The following is a 24,926-nucleotide window of genomic DNA, read 5'->3' as shown; positions in this document are numbered from 1 at the left end:
CTTTCGGTTAACTTTAATTATATAGATACGTCTTAAACTTAGTATTTATATCTTTAACCTTGCTTATGGTATAAATCTTTATTTACCATTTTTTTTTATCATCAAAGCATCGAAAATTATAATGTTATATCATGACATACGAAATTTGGGGTTTTACATCATAGTCCTAGCTAGGCATTGATTTGATCACCATGATTCTCATTGGCTACGCATACTATTTATTACCATATACGTCATTGAAATTGCACGGTAGTCCAGGGAAGTATTTGTGTAGGCAAATTTTTCATAGGGATAAAATTTCATGCATTAGGGGAAAGGGTACTAGACTTTCATACACTTGTTTGCATGAAAATGGTTTATGAGGTGAATCCTCGGGAGAATACTAGGTTTTCATAACCTTGTTTGCATGAAAATAGTTTATGAGGTGAATCCTCAGGTGAATACTAGATTTTCATACCCTTGTTTGCATGAAAATTGTTTATGAAGTGAATTATAGGGCGAATACTATAGTTTTTGTACCCTTGTTTGCATAAAAATAGTTTATGAGGCGAGTCCTCGGGTGGGTACTGGATTTTCATACAATGAATTGTATGAAAATAATTTGTGAAGTGTTCTCCAGTTGGTCCATAAGATTTCATAAAATTGTTTTACATGAACATGAGTTTTCAATTATATGAAACAAACCTGTGAACTCACCAACCTTATGTTAACGTTTTTAAGCATGTTTTTCAGGTATTTCACCCATGTAGGGGACTACATTTGAGTTGCATGCATGCTAGGATACCAAGCCCTTGGAAAAGTCTCATGATAGTCTTCTAGTGTAGGCTTGTGTTAGAACCCTAGTATTTGGATTGTAAAACCTTTTGTAAGCTTTCGGTTTCATATCATGAGTTTGTTTGTTTAATCATATGCTCTAAAAACCTTTTTGGTTACATCGCACGTTTCTGCTTTGGCGGGGTGTGACATTAAGGAATATCCATCCATCACATGGTCTATGTAATGGCACAAGATTAATATGTAGAGGCTTCCAACGCAATGTTATTGATGAAGAAATAGATGTCAAGCAACGACACATGGGAAACAAAGTATTTTTGCCAAGAATACCTCTATGTCTTTCTGAGGATGCATGTTCCTGTTCAAGCTTAAAAGAAAACAGTTTCCAATTCGTCTCAGCTTTTCCATGACAATAAACAAAGCTCGGCGTCAAACAATTCCTCATATTGGTGTTTATCTTTTGGATTATGTATTTTCTCAAAGTCAATTTTATGTGGCGTTATCAAGAGGAGTATCACGTGAAAATACAAAAGTGTTAGTACACCCTACCAAAGATTTTAGACGAGGCGGAGTATACACCTCAAATGTTGTCTATGGGAGGTGTTACATGATAACTGAACTGCTTTTGAATCGAAATGTAATGATTTTTAATGTATTTTGTGGTTTAACCAATTACATTACAAATATATATTTACAACACATTTTTATGTTATTAGCTCACACACTTTGGTCACTTTTTTATACAGAAATTAGATTGCTTTTATGGATGAGACAAAGAGCAAAATGAAAGATGTGCCAGGTGTCTATACTAAATATTAAAGATGATAAAAACACTTGTAGTTAAGATAGTTAACCTTATTTTCTTATTAGTGGCCAAACCTGCTCAAGTAGATGCAGTGGTGAAAGATGAACAAGAAACTTTGGTAACAGTCTCGAAGATGAAGAATGGTGGACGGGAAATCTAGATGCGATAATTGAAGTGTGCAAGGCTTATGACTAAATTACAACTCATTATGATGCGTGTGCTTGACAACTGGATTTTTTTAAAACTGTTATGTTTATGATTGCTATTTTTTGTATTTGTGTGTACGTTTATTGAGATGCAACAATGGTTTTCATACGTACTTGATACTTTTTATGTCGACATATTATTTAATTTACATGTGTAAGGTTAATGGCAACACTGCGATTTAAGTGAACCTTCGAGTCGTCCGATTAGATCTCCCCTCTGGGTATGAAACCATTTCCTAAGTGGTGTGCCCCTGCAGCAACGCGCGGGCACCATACCACTAACAATAATAATGATAAGGATCAATTCGGTTTAGTGAAGATAGTAGAGAAAGATAAGATAATTAAAAATTTTGTAGTTGGTCGAACAACAAATATTTTCACATTGTCATGGATCGAGTGATAAAAGTCATTGAACTCTCATTAATCATAAACAAATGGTTCACCCATAACATATAGGTGTTATAATGATAAACAAATAATCATAATATTAATTAGCCTATCTAAACTTTTAAATTCAAATAAATCAGATAACTTATACTAATGAGATAATAAATAACAATGAGATGCCTGAGCCGAAAATCCGCTTACATAGCAGTCAGTCATCGCTAAAAATGAATGTTCTGAAGCCAATTAAACTTAAAAAGAGTTATGAATGCCACCTACAAAGGGAGATCATATGCTTGAATTCCATGTCACTTATTCAACATACTGAAATCTGAATTGTTACCCAACAGGTGTTTGCAATGCATAATCCCTTACGCTAAGATTGTGGTTTTTCGATTAATTTTACAAGACTCTAGGTAACTCTGCTTACCAAAGATGGAGATATACGTTGATTGGATCAAGTCTACCAACAAGGGGAGTTTTATAGTAACAATAATGTTGGGGTTAACACAGGTTTGATCTGAACATCATCATCTTGCAGATGATTCAAACAATGGTTTGCAGCGGACTTGTTTGACATAATTAACAGATAATAAACAAACGAATGGACAGACAATTAACGAAAGGAAATTGAGTGTCTTGGTACCGGTAAATGATGCCGGTCCTTACACTTATATACATGTCAAACTAAGCGGTTAATTCAAGCGGGAAACTGTCATTGGCAGTTTAAATTACCCGCTTATAACATCCACCTTGACTTATCATATATACATATCGAGTTCTAGTTATCATATTATCATACGAATACATATACATATCATAAATTAAGTTTAATAATTGTTTCATCTAATACTTCCCCCTAAACTTAATTACGTTTAGAAACACCCTTGAGAACGCTTGCATTTGCTTCTTCAACCGCTTTTCTTGCATGATCAAAGTTAAACTTTCTTCGTTTCTTGTGTGCATTCCATGCTCCTTCCCAACTATTTTCTGCATACAGCGCAAAGGATTCCACTTCAGTTACATTCTTGACTTCTTCAGCACTTGTGCTCCTTTCGAGACTGCATTCAGGTGCATCTTGCTTATCCTTCATCCTTTCTGAATCGTTGGCTTTTGTCTGCACAGCTTTAAACTTATAATAGTACACAAGGATGTCTAAATACATGGCATAAACTGTCCGCATGTATTCACCATCCTTGTATTCAAAGCCCATGTCTTTGGCGATAATCGGCCAGAGATTATCTTCGGTTACACTGTTGTAACCCCCATCCCGTTCCACAATCATGTATAAACTCAGCAGATCCACTTTCCTGTTCTCGGTCATAACCGGAGGCATTGGCCTTGTTGTTATACCCAGGAAACTTATAAGAAACCAAGACACCATTTCGTCGAATTTCTTTTCGAGTTCGTACTTGTAATGGAACACAAACTTGCTATCTTCTAACATATTTAACAGATTCACACAATCTTTGAAATCATTGAATTCCAAAGCCCTTATGATCATCACACTCCAATCCGTTTCATCGGAGGAAACATGTAAATCTTCGAAATAGGAATTAAGATATTCCTCTTTATATTTTTCATTTACATCATTTAGCCGTATGACCTTTTGTTTTTCCTTTAGGCCTAGTTCATCTTCCTTCGTTAACCCCGTTATTTCATTTACTGTGTTATCAATTGGAGATGAGAACATAGGAAATATTTTGCAAGTATCTCCGTCCTTCTTAACCGTAAAGCCTTGCATAGTTAACTGATTCAGACTGAGTACGTTTCTGTCTAATTCCGGTGTGTATAAGACACCCTGAATTAACAGTTTTTCGTTATTGGATTTGACTTCCACAATCCCTATACCCCTTATAAACAAGAAATCATTTTCCCCCGAGTTGGTTTCAACCCCCACTAAATGTTTGATACGTTTAAAAACATTTAGATTACCGGCATAGTGTTGTGTAAACGAAAGACTAACATACCATATATCTCCCCATGTACCGCCTTCTGAACCAGTCACAATCATCTCGTTTCTTTCTTCCACTGATACTCTTTGTTTTCTTATTCCTGCATTTACTGCTTGAGAGATCAGTTGTGTATTTTCATCATTCTCCTTTGATTTGCAGTCGTATATGAAATGGCCTGGACGATGACAATAATAACATAATTTTGTTCGATGCATTTTCAGTGGTCGTCTGGATTCTTTGTCATTGCAGTGTTGACAGGGAAGTGTTGTCCCCGTGGCTCTGATACCACATGTTGGGGTTAACACAGGTTTGATCTGAACATCATCATCTTGCAGATGATTCAAACAATGGTTTGCAGCGGACTTGTTTGACATAATTAACAGATAATAAACAAACGAATGGACAGACAATTAACGAAAGGAAATTGAGTGTCTTGGTACCGGTAAATGATGCCGGTCCTTACACTTATATACATGTCAAACTAAGCGGTTAATTCAAGCGGGAAACTGTCATTGGCAGTTTAAATTACCCGCTTATAACATCCACCTTGACTTATCATATATACATATCGAGTTCTAGTTATCATATTATCATACGAATACATATACATATCATAAATTAAGTTTAATAATTGTTTCATCTAATAAATAATTGAAATCGGCAAGCAAGCAAATCCAGCTATTGGTGCCAACATCCATGGTCTGTGATCACAAAAGACAAGGAACAAGATTGCACCAAAGGCTACAATCATGGCAATTGTAGAGAGGAATAACGTGAAAAGACCCAAAATCAACCTTCTTGGTAAACTGACCAGAAAATCTTTTTCGGAAAAACGTGTGGTGAGGATTGATAAGAACAGTAATAGTGCGGTAGTCGCTGTAAATAGTGAGAATGCATTAGATACTGCAAAGATAGTGAAGGCAGTTTCCTTTTTAAACACAGGGATGCCAGATTCTTGATTCCCACCAGGTACAGTGATTGCCGCTGCGAATACAATTGTGACAATTAATGCAGCAGTGATGCTGCATGATTCAGCTGTTGTTTTCATCCAGCATTCTCCTTGCATCATCAAATCCTGGTGTTCCCTGGTGAACACCATTGCTGGTGTTTCCTTATAGATATTATCTTGTATAAGTTCTAGAGGTGACATGAGCTTCTGCACTTCCTGTAGAGTTTACTTTATGTGACTAGACACATCATGATGACTGATATCTTATTTGTAACAACATACCTCACGCCATAAAAGCTCCCGTTGCATTTGTAGTGCTGCACCAGTAGTACGACCGAGTACAGAAGAAGGTGCCAATCTTCCAACCAAGTGTGCAAGAGAATTCATAGAAGAATCCGTCACTTTTCTACAAGACTCGGTGCGCTCAATTATGTGATAGATAAGGTTGTATACCTTTTCTGAACGATTTATTATGGCTAACTGAATAATGTCATGCCCTTCTTCATTCTTACAGTTGATTGTATCAGGTGACACAAATAGAATCTCATCAACAACCTCGTAGGTATCTCGGCGTACAGCTTCAATAATTGGCTTCCAGTAACCAGGGTGTGATCGGCCCATACGATTACATATCTCACTCAAAAACTTCTTCGCTTCATCGTACGCTTTTTTCTTCTTCTCTATATTCTTGACTGGACGCACTACAATTTTGAAAATTAAGGTACAACATGAAGATTGGACAGTTAGTGTAAAATTCGTTCAAATTTCCATCTTAGGACTAGTGTGTACTCGCTTACCGTTAACTGCTAAAACCGTCCATAGATGGAAATACAACATAGAGAAGGGTAAACGAAGCACCAGAATGAGTAGACAAATCAACTCATATATTGGATAAAGTGTGGCCAGTGGGACTACACAGTAAATAACCAAACTACATTAGATACAAATCAAACTAGCGTCACGAGTGTATATTTAATTTATATAGTTGATTCCTCACCAATTAATATCATGGAAATATTCCCCAACCAGCTGCAACATGTGTTATTACAGATTTTCCCTACCCTTAAGATGTCATCCACACATTTATTCAAAAAATTAGAGTGAAATAGCAAAGAACTTCTCACGGCTATTTTCCGACGGACATTGTCGAAAGCTGCAAGTTAGACAGAGTAGTGTCAGTACATTAGGTTTGATAGTATATATATATTTTCTTTGTATGAAAAGAAGTTAGAGAAATACATGGATAGATTAAAGATTCCTTGAAACCAATCTTGGTTGGGAAGGTTAGAGTTGTTGTCAACAATATAATATCAAAACTAATATTTGGACCAAGAGCAAATAGGGGATGTTTGTCAAGCAATTCTGTTGCTAAATCTGCATGAATTAATGAAAAAAGTATGAGAATATTTCAAATTATTCCAACCCCTAGTGTGTTACATGATTTCAAGTGTGTGGGGGTTATAATTAACGCCTTAGACACAAATAAATATGTGGGTTATGTTCAAGATCTTCAATTCAACCCGTTAACCCGGCACTATTACCACCCCTTGTACTAACAACTCACCGTATTCTTTTGTTTGAATCGCAGAGAAGATGGCAAAGGGAGCATTTTCAAGATAATAGGCTTCAAAACTACGTCCGGATTTAATCAAATAAGTAGATACATCGTGCTTCAAATTGATAAAAGCAGTATCAAATGGTCTCTCTTTATTGCGGTCTATGATCGTTAACAACTCTTGCGTCTTCTGAACCAAGAGTTGTGCTGCGTAGGTATTGCCAACCATTGCGGCAATGTGTAGGGCTGTTTGACCCTTAAAATTTTCCATTTTCATAGCTTTTTCGTCTTTTAAAAACTCCAACAGGTTTTCAACGAAATAGTTGTGGCCCCTTTCAACTGCTACGTGAAGGATCGTGTCACCATTTCCATTGATTACCTCGGTGGTTGCATTCTTATGGTTTTTTAATATGGATTTTGCTTTCCACCAACACCCTTCATCCGCAGCTTTGTACAAATCTTTCTTTAGTCTGATGTTGCTTGTGTCTTCTGTTTCTGGAACTCTTACAAGGTCTGTTCTGAATATAATTCCTGGTGAAGCGACACCTGCATTGTTGGGAATTACAAACAATGGCGTGCAAGGCTCAGGGAGGATTTTAAGGAGTGGATAATTATAGATTATTAAAATGTGATTATGATTTAATAATTAGTTGTAATTATCATGTCCTAGTTAATTGATTAGATAATTATCTAACTTCCTTAACGAGTTAGGTTTGGATGTATTTAGGATAATTATGTGTAGTATCCTAGTTATAGTCTAACGCGTCTAGATTAGCTATATATACCGCGTATTGGGTAGGGATATGTAATCACGGTATTGCGAAGTTTTCTTGATCTAATAACATGGTGGGAGTTAGCCATAATTTTATGCATGTTTTACATTCTATTGGGACTTGATGCATTTCATTTCAATATTTCACAAAGTCAAATTACTCGACCCTGACAGAATGGAGACGTACCTGTCGTAGAGCTTTGTGGTGGATCATAAATGGATTTTAGTTTCATCCAAACTTCTTGTGCGGATCTAAGATCTACCAAATTCTCGAGCACTTTTTCGTTGACAGAACCAAAAATCCACCCTTTGACAAGATTGTCATAGTGATATTGATAATACTGCTTGTCCCCGGACAAAGGAAATTGGTAATCAATGATCCCACGCAACATCTGACTATCTACGAGGCAAAGCATCTGAGCCTTCCAGATAGGATAGTTGCTTTGGCTGGAAAGCTTTACTGAAACAAAGTTGGAGACATTGGCATTTAATGCCTGTATATATGTCAAGTCTCCTTCTACTCCTCTAGAAACATCAGGTGCATTAGATGAAGAAGCCATCTGCATTGGCTTGTTTCAACTATGCAAAACAAGTTCTTCTAAATCCCTGGAAAAAATCAACAAGTATAAGAACAGTCAAGAGATGTCTTAGAGGTCAGTAAACAACCTCAAAGGTTATTGTAGATAAACAAAAACTACGTAGAATTATGACTCAAAGATTAGTGAAACGATTTATAGAAAACTAAAGAGAAGAAGTGTCTATTTAATTATTTATAGTCATAAGAAAGTTGCTCCACCTTTGAAACTCATTTAGGCACTCCAAGTATTTTGTTACCTTTCACGTACACGCCTCGCTTGCGGTGTGCATGTATAATGTATATATGTGTGGCCCCCAGGGGGTAAAAGTGAAATTGCACTAATTTTAACGTTATTTTACTAATTTCGTGAAAATAACGTTAAAAGCCGGGGATGCACTAATCGGCCTTTTTGCCGAGAGTTATGTGCTTTATGTCCAAGGCTTGATGCAAAACTACTATGGAGCCGGGTGTCTCACTGGGAGCAGCCTCTCTAGTCCTATGGTGTAGAGGTAAGACTGTGTATATCTATTGGTGGGATTTACTAAGTATGATTGAGTATGATGATGATAATGATAATGATTATGAAGTATTTTGTTAGCTTTCTACACATATGTGTTTGTGGGCCTAGAAGGACCATTTTTTCTTGAGAGGAAAGTGAAAAAATGTATATCTGAATTTTACAAAAATGCAGATTTAAAAAAAAATCCGACTCTGCAAGAAGAGAAAGTAGAGAAAATAAAATAAAGAAAATGATACTTTCCTTATTAGGTTAAAAATTCAAAGTAGTTAACTTTATTATATATAATAAAGAATATGATACTTGCCTTATTTTGTTGAAAATCCAAAGTAGATACTTTAATCATGAACTAAAGACTATACACATTAATATTAATATTATATAGAGAGAATTGCAAGTTTTGTCTTTTATTTTTATACCTAATTTCAAGGGGTGTCTTTTATCTTTAAAATTGATAAGTTTTATACTTAATGTTTTAAAATCTTGTACGTTATCTCCTTTAGTTCTAACCCAGTTGATTTTAACTGTTAAGTGAAAGGTAATTTGGTCTTTTTTGCTTATTTATCTAAAACACCATTTTAATAATTAAGATAAATCATATATTATACATATAAAAATCTGTCTTTCTCTCTCTAAAACACCCACAATTTTTCTCTCTCTCTCTAAAAACACCTGTCATCATTACACAGCTTTTTGAATAAACTGAAAATTAGTGCCCAACAAAATTCTAAAAAGCGAGGCGTTACATGGGGAATGGACATTATTGGTCCATTCCCACCAGCCAAAGGTGGAGTCAAGTTCTTGTTGGTAGTTGTTGATTACTTCACCAAGTGGCCAGAAGTAAAACCATTGGCCAAAATTTCAAGGAAACAAGTCATTGATTTCGTTTGGGAAAGCATAATTTGTCGTTTTGGGCTCTAAGGGGTCCTAGTTACGGACAATGGTAAGCAGTTTGCCGAGAAGCCTTTTAGCTCTTGGTGTAAAGAGTTCAGAATAACCCAAGTGTTCAGCTCGGTTGCTTACCCACAGTCAAACGGTCAGGTTGAAAGGACAAACCTAAGCATCGCAGAAGGGATTAAGGCCCAATTGGGAAGATATGACAAAAACTGGCTTGAAGAACTTCCCAACGTCCTATGGGCAATCCGAACATCTGAGAAGACAGGCCACAATAAAACACCCTACAGTCTAATGTTCTGGTTGGAGGCTGTAATCCCAGCGGAGATCGGAGTTACAACACAACGAACATTCAATATTGACCTTGAGTCAAACAAAAATGAGACCATGTTGAATTTGGAACTCCTCGAAGAAGCTCGCGATCAAGCCGCTATACGAGAAGCAAAGTACAAGCAAAAGATGAAATCATATTACAATGCCCGGGTGAAGCATGAACGATTACGGCTCGGGGACCTTGTGCTTCGAAACAATGAGGCCAACAAGAAAGAAAATCAAGGAAAACTTGGCCCTAAGTAGGAAGGGCTATACACTATCCTTGAAGCTCATAAGGGAGGATCATACAAACTGGCTGATGCACAAGGTAAAAAGCTTCCCCCCCAATGGAACGACAAAAACTTAAAAGGTTCCACGTTTAGTGAAAAATATGTTAGAAAGTATATCAAAAATTGTTCTACCCTCCCTTGTAATTAAAGTACTTTTGAATGAATGAATGACGAAGTTTCTTATCAAATTTGTCTTTCTATCCTATAATCAGGTTGAAAACCTAACAAAAAACTCCATGGCAAGGGCTATGTAAGGGGATGAGCTCCCAGGCCACATTGTTCAATAGGTTTAAGGGTTGAATAGACCTATATAAGGGGTGATTTCCTAAATCAATACAACTCTATGAGACTTAGAAAAATCTTTAAAATATGTCTCATAAACGGGTTTGAGCAGCCTACACCAAATGTTCTTTAAGCCTTAACATTGGCTTACGAACCTAAAAGACACTAAGTGAGTGTCATAAATAGGATAGATGATGTATCTTCTTGTTAAAAATACTTTAAGGATAAGTGACTGCAGCACTGAACCCTTCAAGGTATAGATAACAAAGGATACACAACCTAAAAAAAGACAACACATGAAACCAACAAAAACACAAGGGAATAAACAGAACAACATGACATAAACGATAAGGAGTTAAACATAATAAAGGCCATACGGGCCATCCAGGTTACACATAGTTCAAAAGCGTTGAAGGCTTCAACCATCAAGGGACCTAAACGGTTCCCTCAAAATAAAACATGTCCAAACATACATTACATAACATTGTTAAAGATGCTAAGATAGCTACGAATAAAAGTTTTTAAGTCACCTAGCAGCATCAGAGATAGTAGACTTCGCTGCCTCAACATTTTTCACGTTTGCATCATCGTAGGGTTTCTTAGCTTTCTTCTTCTTCTTTCCTACTGCACCTGCTGCCTCAGAAACTTCAAGGCTTTAACCCTTTGAGCCTTCACCGCCTTCAGAACATGTCTCTTCGCTATCACCAGAACAAGAACGCTTCTTTGAGAGTGACTTCAGCACAAACGACCTCATTAAGGCCTTGGTGCCTTCCATGGACGAGGAGCTTGGTGTATACATCGCCTAAAGCTTTGTTGAATTCAGAAGAGTGAAGAAATAATTGATCACCTGTTGAAAACCATGCTCGATGAGCCATTTGTTGTCCTTGGTCACATGGGCTAAGGAAGCTTCTAAGCCTTCTTTCTCTTCTGAAGAAGCTTTCTCTCGAGCACTCAAGGCTTCAATCTGTTTTTTCAACTCATTCACTTCCACCTCATGCCTTTGGGTGATCTCACCAACCTTCATCACCCAAGCTTTTTCTTTCTCAGCAAATCCTTTATTCTCTTTCTTCAAAGCGGCCATTGAGGCCTTCATTCCATCTCTCTTCTTCAAAAAAGCCTTGTACTCTTGCATCCTTTTACGAAAACGAGATATCCCCTCGGGAAGCAAAGCAGCAAGGTTGCAGGCACCCAATATCATCTTGGAGATCATTTGATCATCATCCATCGATGGGCAAGAATCTCGAACAGCAGGAGGAGCAAAGTGAGTAAGTACATCCTCACAAACGGATGAAGATTTGAAGCTATCACTAACCATAACCTTCCAACCCGGCACATAAACCTCCCTCGGGTTAACATTAGCAGAATCTTCAACAACTTTCCCTGAACCCTTTAACCCCACAACCTTTTTACCTGTTGCTTTACTCTCTTTACCAACCACCAGCGGTAACTCTTTCTTCTTCCCCTCAACCCCAACTTCCAAATCATCCGGAGTCTCTATGTCGTCAATAAGATCAACAGGCTCAGAACCGGATGGCTGTTCAGTACCCTTTAACATGTGACGGGTCTTTAACATGTGACGGGTGGAACGACGAGTGGAAGCTATAGAAGCAGCAACCTTGGTAAACCCCTTAAAATTGGGAACATTCATGTAAGTTGAACCCTCAAACTTATGCTCAGCACCACGAACAACAACATCATCACCTTCTGTAGCTTCAGCATCCATGAATACAACATCGGAGGTATCGCCGCTCTTAATAAAATCTAAGGCAGACATGACTGCCAACAAAAAAAAAAAACATAAGTAAAGATACAGAAAAACAATAAAGAGATACACGAAGCAAAATGCATACCCTGACCATCCCTCATGAGTACATGATCTTGATCCGGTTTATCCCACAATTTGCTGACACCCATCAACACTAACAAGTGTTCGGGAAAGGGACGAAGCCTCGAAGGACATGCCCTAATAGACTTCAAAAACCAACTATCCAACTTGGATTCAGAAGGTTCCAGTTCATTAAGAACGGCATCTGGATGCCTCCAAACCATTTTAAACAAAACGATTGACTCGGAAACCCAAAAAAATCGGTCTTTCCAAGAACCGAGGGAAGTTACCATAGAGGAAATCAAACATACGTCAACTTGAGACGTCTCAAATGTGAACCAGTCACCATTCTTAGCCAAACGGAAGAATCGGCGAAACGACAACAAAGATGGATCATACCCAGCAGCCCGACACACAATCTCGAAGTGCAAAACCCTAGCGAGACCTTGGGGATGTAACTGATTGAAAGAAGCACGGTAATGTTCTAAAACATTAAAAACAAAGACAGAATAGGGGTGACGTAGGTTTGAAAACTCAAAATGACGGCAATACAGAGCAATAGAACCGACAAGACATTGATCAATAGATTTGTCCAAGCCCTAAGCCTCCAGATTGAACTTCGAATCAATTCCCCACTGCGTACAGAATGCCTCAACCTCTTCTTGAGTGAGGTGAGAAAAACTAACGGATTGATCCTTTCTGGCACCCATGAACGATGATCGAAGGAAAAAAGGAAAAAGATAAAGCAGAAACTAACCTGGATGGAAGATAGTGTATTGATGAAACTTGAGAATGTTTGAGAGAAATGTGTCAAGGTAGTTTTAATTGATAAATGAAAACTTAAATGAGGCCTGACGGTTACTATTATTACCTAGGGGGCTAAAAACTGATGTCTGCAAAAAAACCGTTCAATCAGTCACATCAACTGTCTTTTCAAATTCAAACCCAACAGTTTCGCCTCCCAAAACACAGAGCTCGTATCCCTTCAAGCCTTGAAGCCTTTTAACAATAAAAGTATTGTACAAAAGTCAGAAGCCTTTGAGCTTACACCCCAAATACCTCTGACTTGGGGGGCTGATGACGTGGGTAGCTTAAGCTTAATAAAATGGCTAGGATGTAATACAACTTAAAGGGTTGAAAGGTAAAAGGATTCAGAATTGACCAACTGTCGTGAACAGCAAAAAGCACGAGACAGTGACTGATCACATCACACTTTACGTGTGAACTCTCCCACTCAGCCGCAAAAAGGAGCATGTGAGAAGATACATTCTTTTACCCGCAGGTCCGCAGCCTTCAACCTACCAAAAAGGGCAAGCCCTTCACTGCAGCCATGAATCACTAGTCAAAGGTTTCTTCTTATAGCTGGCCCCTTCTCTATAAATGACAACACATTGTCATTCAGCCAGACATTCCGAAAAAACTCATTTCTTCTCTCTAGAACTTGCTTCTTGCATGTTCTATTCTTCACTCACTTCAACACTATCACATTGCATATAAACATTCTGGGTTGAATATTCTTCAATCCAAAATTCAAAGCATGAAATAATAAAGTGATCAAACCCTACGTATTGCATACGTGGGGGACCCCACGACCTGTGTTAGGCAAATCGAAACCCTTGAACCTTTTTTCCTAACCAGTCTAGTCACTATCCTTGGTATAGCAACAGTTTTCATAATCTTCCTAGGTGGTTTTGGACTTTGGTTTACCCACTGTTGAACCAGCAGGAGGCCTTTCCGTGCTTTTCTTGACGTTGGTCTTCAATTGGAAAGCGTGTTTTTACTGGTATATAATGTTGCACTTTTTTTTTTTTTATATATATTTTCTGTTCTTAAAAGGTTGGTGCTTAAAATGACGGTTTAGTTGGTTTTATGTTTTAAATTCTCTCTTTGTGCCTTTATTGTCCTGTCATTTTTATGTATGTATGTATTAATAATATTAGGGAGCTTTGGATGGAGTGAGAAAAGATTTGCTGGTTTTAACAAAGTCTTGATTGATGCTGATGTACATCTATGGCAGGCACATACATGAATGTGAGTTCAACTTTTATTGTTTAGTCCGTTGCCTTTGATTGTTTTTAAAAGAATTGTTATTTGTTTGCTACAGACAGACTTTAATGGAAAGACTCACTTCTCTGACGGCAGGTGTGTTGAACCAGACAAAGGTTCATGCCAGCCACCAAAGGAGCACAAGATTTAGGCCAGGACATTGTGTTTGGGTCTTACTGATTTATGTTTTCTTTCTTGAATGTTTCGGCCAGCTGAGTTTTTGTTAGACTATCTCCAATGGGAGATCCTTAATCTCATCCAAGATGACTTGGCAAAAATCCTTATTTTTGGACCCAATGAAGAACATTTGCTTTTAATCTATCCAAAAGATAAATCCTTCTGCAAGGACTTCACTTATTTTGATTAATGTGCCAATTTCTTTATATCATACTTTTTCTTTCAACATTTGTTGAAGAAGAATTAAACTAATTTATTAACTTTTCATTTAAAGCCATACATTTATTTACCATTAAGAGTTTACCAACCTATAATACTTCAACTTCTAAAACAGTGATTTTTTTAACGGGTTCTTATTCGCTAACCTTTAATTCATTTGCTTTTTATGTTTTTACTTACTTTTAATTTTTGATATTACTTGGCTACTTATATTAATTATCTAATTATGTAATAATTTAAATACATAGTAAGTAAACCTAAAGAAAAAATGGGAGATGATGTGGAAAATGTAAGGATATGTAAGGATGTTTGTATGGTTGGAGGTGAATTGGAGGTTTTTAAGGATTTGTAAGGATTTTTAAGGATTTGTAAGGATATGATGTGGCAGCTGATTAGGCAGACAAGGGCGTCTAAGGACGCCCTTTGCATTGGAGATAGTCTTATGCTAGTAAATTTCGAACGACGACAATGTATAGTTTCAACTCGAGATAACTAACGAAGACGGGTCCCACTTGTCTCAAGCTTTCATAACAAAATCCAGAAATAAAATCACAAATCCGCATTTAACTTTGTCTTCTTTCTTGCAAGAAATCGCTCTTTTGCAGCAGCCAACGCATCTTGGTTTCGTTTATGATGATCTATTGGTGGTTTAGTTTCTTCATTCTGCGAGACTTGTTGCTTATGAGAATCAGAAACAGGTTCTTCTTCAATCCTTTCAGATGTTTTCTTGGATGTTTCGCCAATATTTTCTTCTGCTTCAATGATTTCAGATCTTTTCTTAGATGCTTCACCAATAGTCTCTTCTGCTGATAGTTGACTTTGACTCTTTGACTCCTCTGTATGCTTGTGGGACTTTGTTGACTCCCCATCTCTTGCTCCAAAAGCCACATTTTTTGACAGATTGAAGTAGAACTCGGTCATATCACCGCCTTTCTTAGTAGTAATCTGTGGAACAAGAATATGAATTTGTATCAGAAAAATACTCGTTTACATTCTATATTTAACATAAATATGAGATAAACAAAATGAAAGAGATATCTAACAATCCCATCTTTAATCAAGTTAGGGCTGCTACAAAAGCTCGTTTGTCGACAACTTACAGAAAAGTACAACTTACATCTTCTTTTTCCTCACGAAGTTGACGCAATCGTTCTTCCTCCAACCATTTTGCTTGCTCTGCAAGTTTCCTTTTGTACGCTCCCGTAACAAATTTGTCCTTATCTGCAAAGAGATGGTCTTCTTTGCTCCTCTCTTTTGCAAGCTTTCTCTCATATATTATCTCATGTTCTCGCTCGCGCACTTTTGCTTTGTCTATCAATGCTTGAATATACCTAGGCTATAACATCAGATACATACAATCACTAATAAAAGATAAAGGCCTCAACTTTTTTTTAATAATCACATTTTCGATATAATGCTCACAAATAAATAAGTGAAAATATATATGGTACCTTTCTTTCTTGACGATCCTGTGCAACAGGGCGGACAGCTTTTTGCTTCATGTCATCATATACACCGTCATAATCAAACACTGAAGGATCCTCCTCTAATGCTTTCTTATGTTGTTCCTCTACCTACGGCCAAAAAAAAAAAAACAAATTTAGAAAATAAGAAAAACCAAACAGAGATTTATGTTTTTCATGACTGACTCACATCCTTAAGAGCCTTGTTCTTGCTGGCTTGTCGAGAAATTTCTCTTTCGATATCATCATCATCGTCATCACCAAAACCAAGTGCAGAAGGGCGAAGGGGTTGTTTTTTTTGTTGGGATGATGGAGCTCTTAGGTTTAACCCGTATTTCATTATAACCTGCGATGAAAAACAAATTACATGTAAATAAACCTATACCATGAGTTGTATACATATGATGTAAAGGAAGTGCACACACTGTCCTACATTGACTTCTAGCAATTATTCATGAATCTTGATTTCTGTGGCTCATGATTTATAAACGGCCGGGCAGGGTAACGGGTCCGGGTGGTTTTTTTAACAAAAGTTGATACGGGTCAGAGTGGGTAGTCTTACAAAATTTTGGTAACATTTCCTAGTGTTTTGTTAAAGACAAAACCGAGATGGTTCTCCATATAGCCAAAAAATATAACTCTTGAAAAGCAGAGATGGTAGAGAAAGTGCCATTTTTCGCAAAAGAATAAAGAAAATTTGATGAATTTGATATAATTAGGTTCATGGATAATCAGAAAGTTCTTAGATTTTGAATGGACAGAAGCAAAAAAATCACCACACATCGCCCATTGCCATTTGTATTTAACCTCAGCCCATCCATCCTGACCCATGATACCCAAATTGACCCTACCCGGTAACCGGAAACAGTTTTCATTGGAAAAAAACAATAGATTGATGGATTAACAAACACCAAATTCTACTACTAATAAACTTGTCAGACAATCGACGATTCGAATAACTTGTGTTTCTTTGAATACATAAAAGTAGAGATAGCAATTTTCCTGTGACGAATAGGTTAATACATGAACAACGACAAGCAAGGCAATTTGGTTACCTATCGATCTCCTGATCTGATCTGATCTGATCTGATCTGATCTGATCTGATCTGATCTGCAGAGCGGTGTTTGAATTTTGACAGTTCAAACTTCAAAAGATCCCGCTACTCCCGTAACTCAACTCTCTCTGATCCTTCAATTTCAAGAACATATTCAAAACTGTAGCTGAAACCAACTAGGTGTTATCGGTTCACTTAATCATTAATGTCTAGTTGCCACGTACACAGTTGTAGAAACTAAAAATACAGGTAGTTAGTTATTTACTAGTGAACTCGTATCGACTCTACAACGCTTAGCTACGTTGCTCGTGTCAACCTCTGATTCTTTCATAACAAGTCACCAATATAGAGCTAGCTATATCCACGTCCCTCGGTTAATCGAAAACTAAAAACTTCAAAAATACAAATCAGAAATGAAGGTGCACCTCCTAATTCACGAGTACAACCACACAAACTTTAATACATTCCACATATACAACAAACTAACACAACATAACCAGCACAAACACACAATAAACGTAACACACACATACATTGCACAAACATACACACAAATCAACCATTCAAAACCCTAAATCTCTCACCAATACACAAAATTAACTTTAGTAGACGCATAATTTAATCAAAACGCATAAAATAAACACAACGGAAAAGAAGATTTGTTCGAAAAGTGAAATATACGCCTTTTACTTTACAAATAATTAAAATTAGGGTTTTGAGGCGTATGAAAAAGGTGCATAGGAACTTACTTAAGAAAATTGAGCGATAACCGCCGGTGGAGATCGAAATCGGAGGTTTGTGGATGTTGAAGGTTGAAGCAAGGGTTTGAATCGGTGTGAAAACGGGAGAAGAGGAGGGATTCAGAGAGAGATATAGTGATGGAGCGAAATTTTCAACGAACAGTAGAATAAATGAATGAGCCTAGGTTGGGGACGAAGCGGAAGTTCGGGTTGGTACGAGCCGTGTGGTTCGGATTGAGGGTTTGGAAATCCTTTTTGTAGTGACTAGTCATTGCCTTGTAACCGGAATTACTCGTTCACACCTAAATCGAAAATGGAACCCACCCTTTTGTTTTTAGAAAACTACAAAATTAATCCGTTGTGGCCAGAGTTTGGTGGACATCATTTCGGTTTATTACCGTACTGATAGAATATTAGGACCTGGTATAACAATCGAGGCAAAAACATAAAAATAAGAGTAAATTGTCTTTTTAGTTCATGAGGTTTGTCTTAAATTGCCAGTTTAGTTCAAATAGTTTTTTTTCTTCTTCTCTAGCTCCCTGAGTTTTCCAATTTTTTTTGCCAGTTTAGGGGCTGTTTGGCAACATCTGAATCAATAAATGCTGAATCAATAAGTGCTGAATAAATAAGAGGTCTGAATAGGTAAGAGGCTCTGAACCAGTAAGTGCTGAACCAGTAAAGTGCTGTTTGATTGCACATCTGAATGACTGTGTAAAATGACATTTTTACCCCCTTTTAATTAAAAAAACCATTACATTTCTTCCTCAATTCCTCTGAACTACACCGTCACCACCATTCAATCAATCTACTCAAATCGACAAACAATCAAACAAATTAAGCACAATCCAGCTCCAATTCAACAAATCTACTCAGATCCACACACAATTAATCAACAAAACACATAAAACCTAAATCAAACTTGTTCAACAATCAATTCGAGCTACAACATCAACCGATCGAAAGTAATTTTAGAAGAAAAAAAACGATAAATCTACTTACGCGGATCCTTGATTGTAAAGATCGATCGAAACGGAGACTTTTTCGGCGCCGGATTTGAGTCGGTTGAGTGTAGCTTTCTTGTGCGCTACGATGAAGGGAGAATCGGCAGTGGCGATTACCGATGATGAAATGATGAGGAGGAGTGTTACGATTGAGATGAGAGAGTTGTTCATCGTGAAGTTCGCCATTTTCGGTGGTGAGGAGGAGACGGTGGAGGAGCAGTGGAGGGGGAGGAGGAGCTGTGGAGGAGATGGGAGGAAGGGGCAGGTATGTCAAGTTTTTCATTCAGCAACTTCTCAAATCTGAACCATTCAGACTGAATGAAACCATTCAGAGGTAAGGGTTTTGTGAACCAAACAACCCAACCTCTGACCGATTCAGAGGTTAAGCTCTGAATGGATCCATTCAGATCCAAACAAACAGCCCCTTAATCACATTGCCTAACTCAGTCTACAAACATGGTTATAACTAGGGGTATTTTTGTCATTAATAAAAAAAGTTTCTAAATTACCATTTTCATCCAAAACCATTTTTATAGTTTTTTTAATCCATTTATATAGATATTTATATATAATAATTATAATATAGATTATTCATTTAAAATTATATTATGTATACATATACCCATTTTTTCATCAGATGATAAAACTAACCTTAAATCCCCCCCCCCCTCTCACACCCAACACCATCACCTCCACTACATCACACCACACCATCTTCTTCTCTCTACAACCACCAGTCACCACCCACAACCACCGCTGGTTAACACCACCTCCGCCACCCAGTTCCACCACGGGGTACACTACCAACACCCCGTCACTCTACCACACACCACCACCACCCCGTCACTCTGCCACACACCACCCCATCACTCTGCCACACACCACCACCCCGTCACTCCGCAACACACCACCAACACCGACAAAACCGAACCGAAAAAACCAAACCATAACCGAATTAACCGACAAAACTGAACCGAAAAAACCGAACAAACAAAAAACTGGTGGGTCGGTTAATGGTTTTTTTTTTTAAACCGAAAGTAGCGGGTTGGTTATGGTTATCATTTTTTTCCATACCCACCACAACCGAACCGACATGTAATAAATCTTTGTAGGATTTAAGACTTTTCACCGTATTTTAATATTTGATGTTTTTTACTGAAGATTTTTAGTACTTATAGGTTTTTCATATCATTTTGTGGTTTTGGTTGAATGTTTATTTGAATTTATGGAATGTATCATATCACTTTATTTGAATATTCGATAATAATAGGTATTAATATTATAGATTATATGTATTTTTTGAACACTATGTAATATATTAATATATACAAATATGCAATAATACTTTATTACATGTTAAAAAAAATTAAGCTATTTTTAGCTAAGCTAAATACACGGTTAACCACTCATATCCGACCCGCTATAACCATCAAACCCGAATAACCATAACCACCATAACCGATCGGTTATGGTTATGGTTATCCAATAACCGACATCACGGTTATGGTTATAGTTTTTGGTCAAAACCGACCCATGCACATCCCTAACTGTTTCCCTCCTCCGACAAGACAGCCACCTCAGACAGAGCATCAATCAGGCGTCACCTGTCACGTCCAACCACACACAGAAGGAAAGAAGAACAAACTTATCCTAGAAGAAATCTCAAAGAAAATTTCCAAGCGCCACACGCCGTTTTGGCTCAATTTTGTACGCCATCTTCCATGCGCCATACGTCGTTTTGGCTCAATTTTGTACGCCATACCCATGTGTCATGCGCCGTTTTGGCTCAGTTTTGTAAGCCATGCGCCGTTTTGACTCAAATCTGTACGCCATACCCATGCACCATGTGACAACCCTCACCAAATCAGGTATCCGTACGAACTAATTACTATTTAATAATGCTTAATTACTGTGCTTGCTTACAGTTGTGAATAAACTGCTACTTGAATTCTGAAATATACATAACCATGCATCATACTTTATTAACTGTCACTCCATTTATTTTGCACAGAACTATAGAGACAAACTTGATGCACAAAAGCACAGTAGCACAATGAACGGGTAACCCATTAAACATGCTGATATAGCCAGCATCAGACAGACACTGCCTCTAAGGCCTGTATGAGCCAGGAATAGTTTACTACACTAGTAGAGAGTGTAGGGAAATGAGGGTTGTAGAACTGCGTCACTAGTAAAGTGCAAAAACATAGAAAAATAATACTAGACATGTCACACCCCGATTTCCACGTGTCTCACCGGTGGGCCCGGTGGGGGATTACCGTGACGATGTTGGCAACAATATAGTCAAACCACACAATTATATAATGCACAGCGGAAGCATAATTTAAATATATAATTTCAACCTCTGATTGTAATATCAAAATGTATTACAGAAGTTGAATATCCACAGTGGATCGTAAATACAGATAAAGTATTATTCCATTAGATACTGCAATCAAGCTTGCGAGGCTTATCCCGACGCTAGGGAGCTAATACCAGCCAATTACGTTTAGGTACCTGCACTTAATCTTTTTGGGAAAAATACGTCAGTTTACACTGGTAAATACATTCAACTGACACATTTAAAAATGTTTATCAAAATTGATTTGAATGCACAAGGCACAAACTCTTTTATAACTTGGGAAAATTTATAATGAAATCTTGTGAACGTTTTACATGTTCTTTTATGCGTTCAGTAGCCCGGGTCGTGCCGGGTTAAAGATTTATAGACACACCACGTTTGCGTAAAACCGTAGTACAGAAACCAACGGCTACGTCTTTTAGTTTTAATGTCGACACTTTATACCGGGTGTACGCCTACACCGGGATGTCGATGGTCGTGGCCATTTCGTAAAATGATGCCAAGGATATCCGGGACAACGGTCATTAAACCCCCCAAAGGCTTATAAGCAACAAAACTGTTTAAATGAGCCGATCATATTTAATCAATTAACCACCTAAGCGATGGAATTATATAATGCTCAATCAAGCGGTATTAATATACCGTAACCCAAGCCCGTATAGGGGAAATAAGTCAAAAGTATTTACCTTTGCAAGTATTAATCCTTAATTTAGATCAAGTCACCGATAGCTTTTACTGGGGCTCCTAATCTGGAACGAAGGTTTTAATTAACCTCTTGGAATCCTAACGGTCCTTGTATTAGCCGTAGCTTAAACCGGTTGATTCCGATATATATGGATATGGTTAATTCGCACGAAAAGGCGAAAACCGAGAATGGAGTATGATTTGGACCCAACAAGTTCAGAGACTTGTTTTATATGGGTTTATAGTTCATACTCTGGATTTTGGGGTTCAAATAATATAATTTGACCCGTATCGGCTATTGCACGAAAACTAGTTCCATGAGCCGTACCGTGTGCGCAAATAGGCGAAACGGTTAATCACAAGAGTCGTATGCTTATTTCCTAAGTCAATATGCCTTAAAAGTATTTTGGTATCAGTAGGATACCTTCCGTGACGCCCGTAACGAGTTTAAGTTAGTATTATGCCCCGTAGGGGCTTTTCGGTCATTTTAAAGACTTTAAAAGGGATTTTCGAGTTCTACAGGAAATCTGAGTTTCCCGAACAGCTTATAAAGTTTAAAATACTTTATTTATTATTTAGAATCAGTGGCAACTGGAATCGGGTCAAATGACCTTGTAGAACTCCCGTTTTGGCCAAAAAGGGCATATTCGGTATTTTACCGAACCGTAGCCATAACCGCAGGTTATGAGCAAGGTAAAAATTATTAAAAATCTTTAAAATTCCCAAAATATTATTTTACCACAGGGGGTAAAAGTTTTGGTGACGAAAACTTGGTTTAGATGAGCGTTATGCTAATGGCGCCGTTAATTACAAAACTTTCTTAAAAGTGCGCCTTTTAGCATAACTCTCATTCTAGGCCTCGGATTGACGTGAAACTTTAAGGACATGCTTATAATTTAACAAGCAAGGTTTTGGTCCGTTCACGTGTCCGAAATACTCGTTTTAATTTTTTTAAAAGGCCGTTACGGTCAACTTTTAGGCGAATGACGGAAATGCGCTAACGACTCGGATAACTCATGAACCGACCACAGAGGCTTATACCAACATGTGACCTGGTCCTAAGAGAGTCCTAGGGTATATTTATACCTCACTAAAACGGGTCAGAACTGAAGTCAAAGCAAAAGTCAAACTTTTGCGACATTCGGCTCCGAACCGGTTCTATATAGTAAATGATCGATTCAAACGAGCGCAAACATGTTTATATACTTATTATCATGTTTTATGACTATCAAAACAGGTTCCATAACATATATATTACAGATTATGCATAAATCGCTAAAATAGCTTTCTGTTGACTTTTTAACCGCACGTTTGACTCGATATTTGACATAGTTAGAGTGGTGATCAGGGGGAACCATTTTAGAGGTTTAATACCCACATAAATACCAACTCATAACCATTTTTGATTCGTCATAAGACTGAACCGTTTGCAAGATATTGCAATGACAACCGTTAGTTACGACGGTTGCGTTTATGAGCTATAACTATGGAAATGTGAAACCAAAATGGTTATGAATGACTTACAGAAGCTAACTCTTGATGAGAGAACAGAAAAGAATTCTAGGGAGCTCTTGAATGATCAGATATAAGTGTTTTTGAGTTGTGTGAATTGTTATGCTTAAGGCATGCTATTTATAGCCAATGCCAAGCCTTATTGATCATTGCAAGCACTACTATCAGACCAGGGGTGATGGTAGGTGTCCCCTAAGTGTTATGGGTTGAGCATAGGGTGCCCATGCCCCATAATTATGTGCATGATCGTTCACAAGCTCCAAAAGTCAAGAAAACACAATTTTTCTGCATCTGGGCACTTTACGCGGCCCGCATGGGAGTTCCATGCCATTTTAACGCGGGTCGCCTAAAGTTCAAAAATCAGACGCGAATTAGAGGAGGCTCGCGGCCCGCCTCAACTAATGTTGAAACTTCACGCGGGTCGCCTAAGGTTAATATTTCAGGATTTTTAAATCTTTTTGTAATTATTACAGAATCTGGCCATTAATAACGAAATCTTTCGTAATGATTCGTCTGACCTTTCGGTTTTGAAGGGGTAACTTTGCGGGTTGGCCCTCGGTTATTTACCGATAGGGGCCTCGTGTTATTTACCCTCGCTATTAAGTCCCCGGTTTATTTATTTAATTATTCTGAAAGCCTTAACTTTCATTGTTGACGCTTTTAACCCTTCTTCTACGAATTCGATCGTATCTTTCTCGTTTCATATCGAAACTTCGCGAAATTTATATATATTATTTTAGTGAGGGTATAATACCGTTACAAAGTCTTTGGAACGTTAAAAGGTCACTCAGAGGTATTATTAAACATGTTGACACAGTTAACCCCTGTAGTTTGTAATCTCTCACTTTCTTCCGCGTTTTATTTATGTACGATCTATAAATTATTCGTTTGAAGGTTTAAGCATTAATTTAGGGATACTATACAGTATATTTACCCTTGTTGACATTTATAACCCTCGAATTTACATATTTTCAAGGTTTGTCAAAATTAGTCCTTTATTTATTATAGATGCCACGTGTAAACAAATGACACGTGTTAACACATCATTGGACACAAAATTTCGAGGTGTTACATCCTCACCCCCTTAAAATAAATCTCGACCCGAGATTTGCTCAAATAAATAGGGGTATTTTTCTTTCATTGTAGCTTCGACTTCCCACGTATATTCAGGACCTCTACGAGCATCCCATTTGACTTTTACAATCGGTACGTGCTTTCTGCGAAGCTTCTTCACCTGTCGATCTTCAATCGACAAAGGTTTTTCTATAAACTTTAAGCTCTCATCTATACGCACATCTGTGTGTGGAATCACCAACGATTCGTCGGCGAAGCACTTTTTGAGATTGCAGATGTGGAACACATTGTGTATTCCATTGAGCTCTTCAGGCAAGTTTAGTTTATAGGCAACTGATCCGACTCGTTCAATGACCTCAAAAGGTCCTATGTATCTCGGACTCAATTTGCCCTTCTTGCCGAAACGCATCACCCCCTTCCAGGGTGACACCTTAAGTAATACCTTTTCACCCACTTCGAAGTGAAAATCCTTACGCTTTGGATCAGCGTAGCTCTT

At 37.6% G+C, this 24,926-nt stretch overlaps 2 protein-coding genes and 1 long non-coding RNA gene across 6 annotated transcripts; 1 reads left to right on the top strand and 2 right to left on the bottom strand.

Moving 5' to 3' along the window:
• Positions 1-4,532: 4,532 nt before the first annotated feature.
• On the bottom strand, positions 4,533-8,708 carry LOC110928872. The gene is made up of 8 exons (XM_022171928.2): positions 8,197-8,708; positions 7,588-8,006; positions 6,638-7,174; positions 6,313-6,447; positions 6,071-6,226; positions 5,871-5,984; positions 5,356-5,774; positions 4,533-5,289 (listed from the first exon to the last, which is right to left on the bottom strand). Exons 2-8 carry the CDS (start codon positions 7,964-7,966, stop codon positions 4,765-4,767), a joined length of 2,265 nt encoding a protein of 754 aa, XP_022027620.2. The 5' UTR covers positions 7,967-8,006; positions 8,197-8,708; the 3' UTR covers positions 4,533-4,764.
• Positions 8,709-13,547: 4,839 nt separating this feature from the next.
• LOC110927624 lies at positions 13,548-14,563 on the top strand. The gene is made up of 3 exons (XR_002585773.2): positions 13,548-13,880; positions 14,038-14,128; positions 14,202-14,563. It is a non-coding gene; the product is annotated as an uncharacterized LOC110927624 (long non-coding RNA).
• Positions 14,564-14,979: 416 nt separating this feature from the next.
• LOC110928871 (nuclear speckle splicing regulatory protein 1) lies at positions 14,980-18,036 on the bottom strand. 4 transcript variants are annotated; one of them, XM_022171924.2, is made up of 7 exons: positions 17,807-18,036; positions 17,114-17,191; positions 17,058-17,078; positions 16,193-16,348; positions 15,991-16,113; positions 15,657-15,875; positions 14,980-15,484 (listed from the first exon to the last, which is right to left on the bottom strand). In XM_022171924.2, the coding sequence occupies exons 4-7, from the start codon at positions 16,340-16,342 to the stop codon at positions 15,089-15,091; spliced, it is 888 nt and encodes a 295-aa protein (XP_022027616.1). In that variant the 5' UTR covers positions 16,343-16,348; positions 17,058-17,078; positions 17,114-17,191; positions 17,807-18,036; the 3' UTR covers positions 14,980-15,088. The 4 variants fall into 4 exon arrangements, with proteins under 4 accessions (XP_022027616.1, XP_022027618.1, XP_035843800.1 ...); XM_022171926.2 differs by having other exon boundaries at positions 17,058-17,223; XM_035987907.1 differs by having other exon boundaries at positions 17,058-17,191.
• Between the last annotated feature and the right edge of the window lie 6,890 nt (positions 18,037-24,926).

Source organism: Helianthus annuus, chromosome 3 (assembly GCF_002127325.2).
Source record: "Helianthus annuus cultivar XRQ/B chromosome 3, HanXRQr2.0-SUNRISE, whole genome shotgun sequence".
NCBI lineage: Eukaryota > Viridiplantae > Streptophyta > Magnoliopsida > Asterales > Asteraceae > Helianthus > Helianthus annuus.
This window is presented reverse-complemented; position numbering and strand designations above follow the sequence as displayed.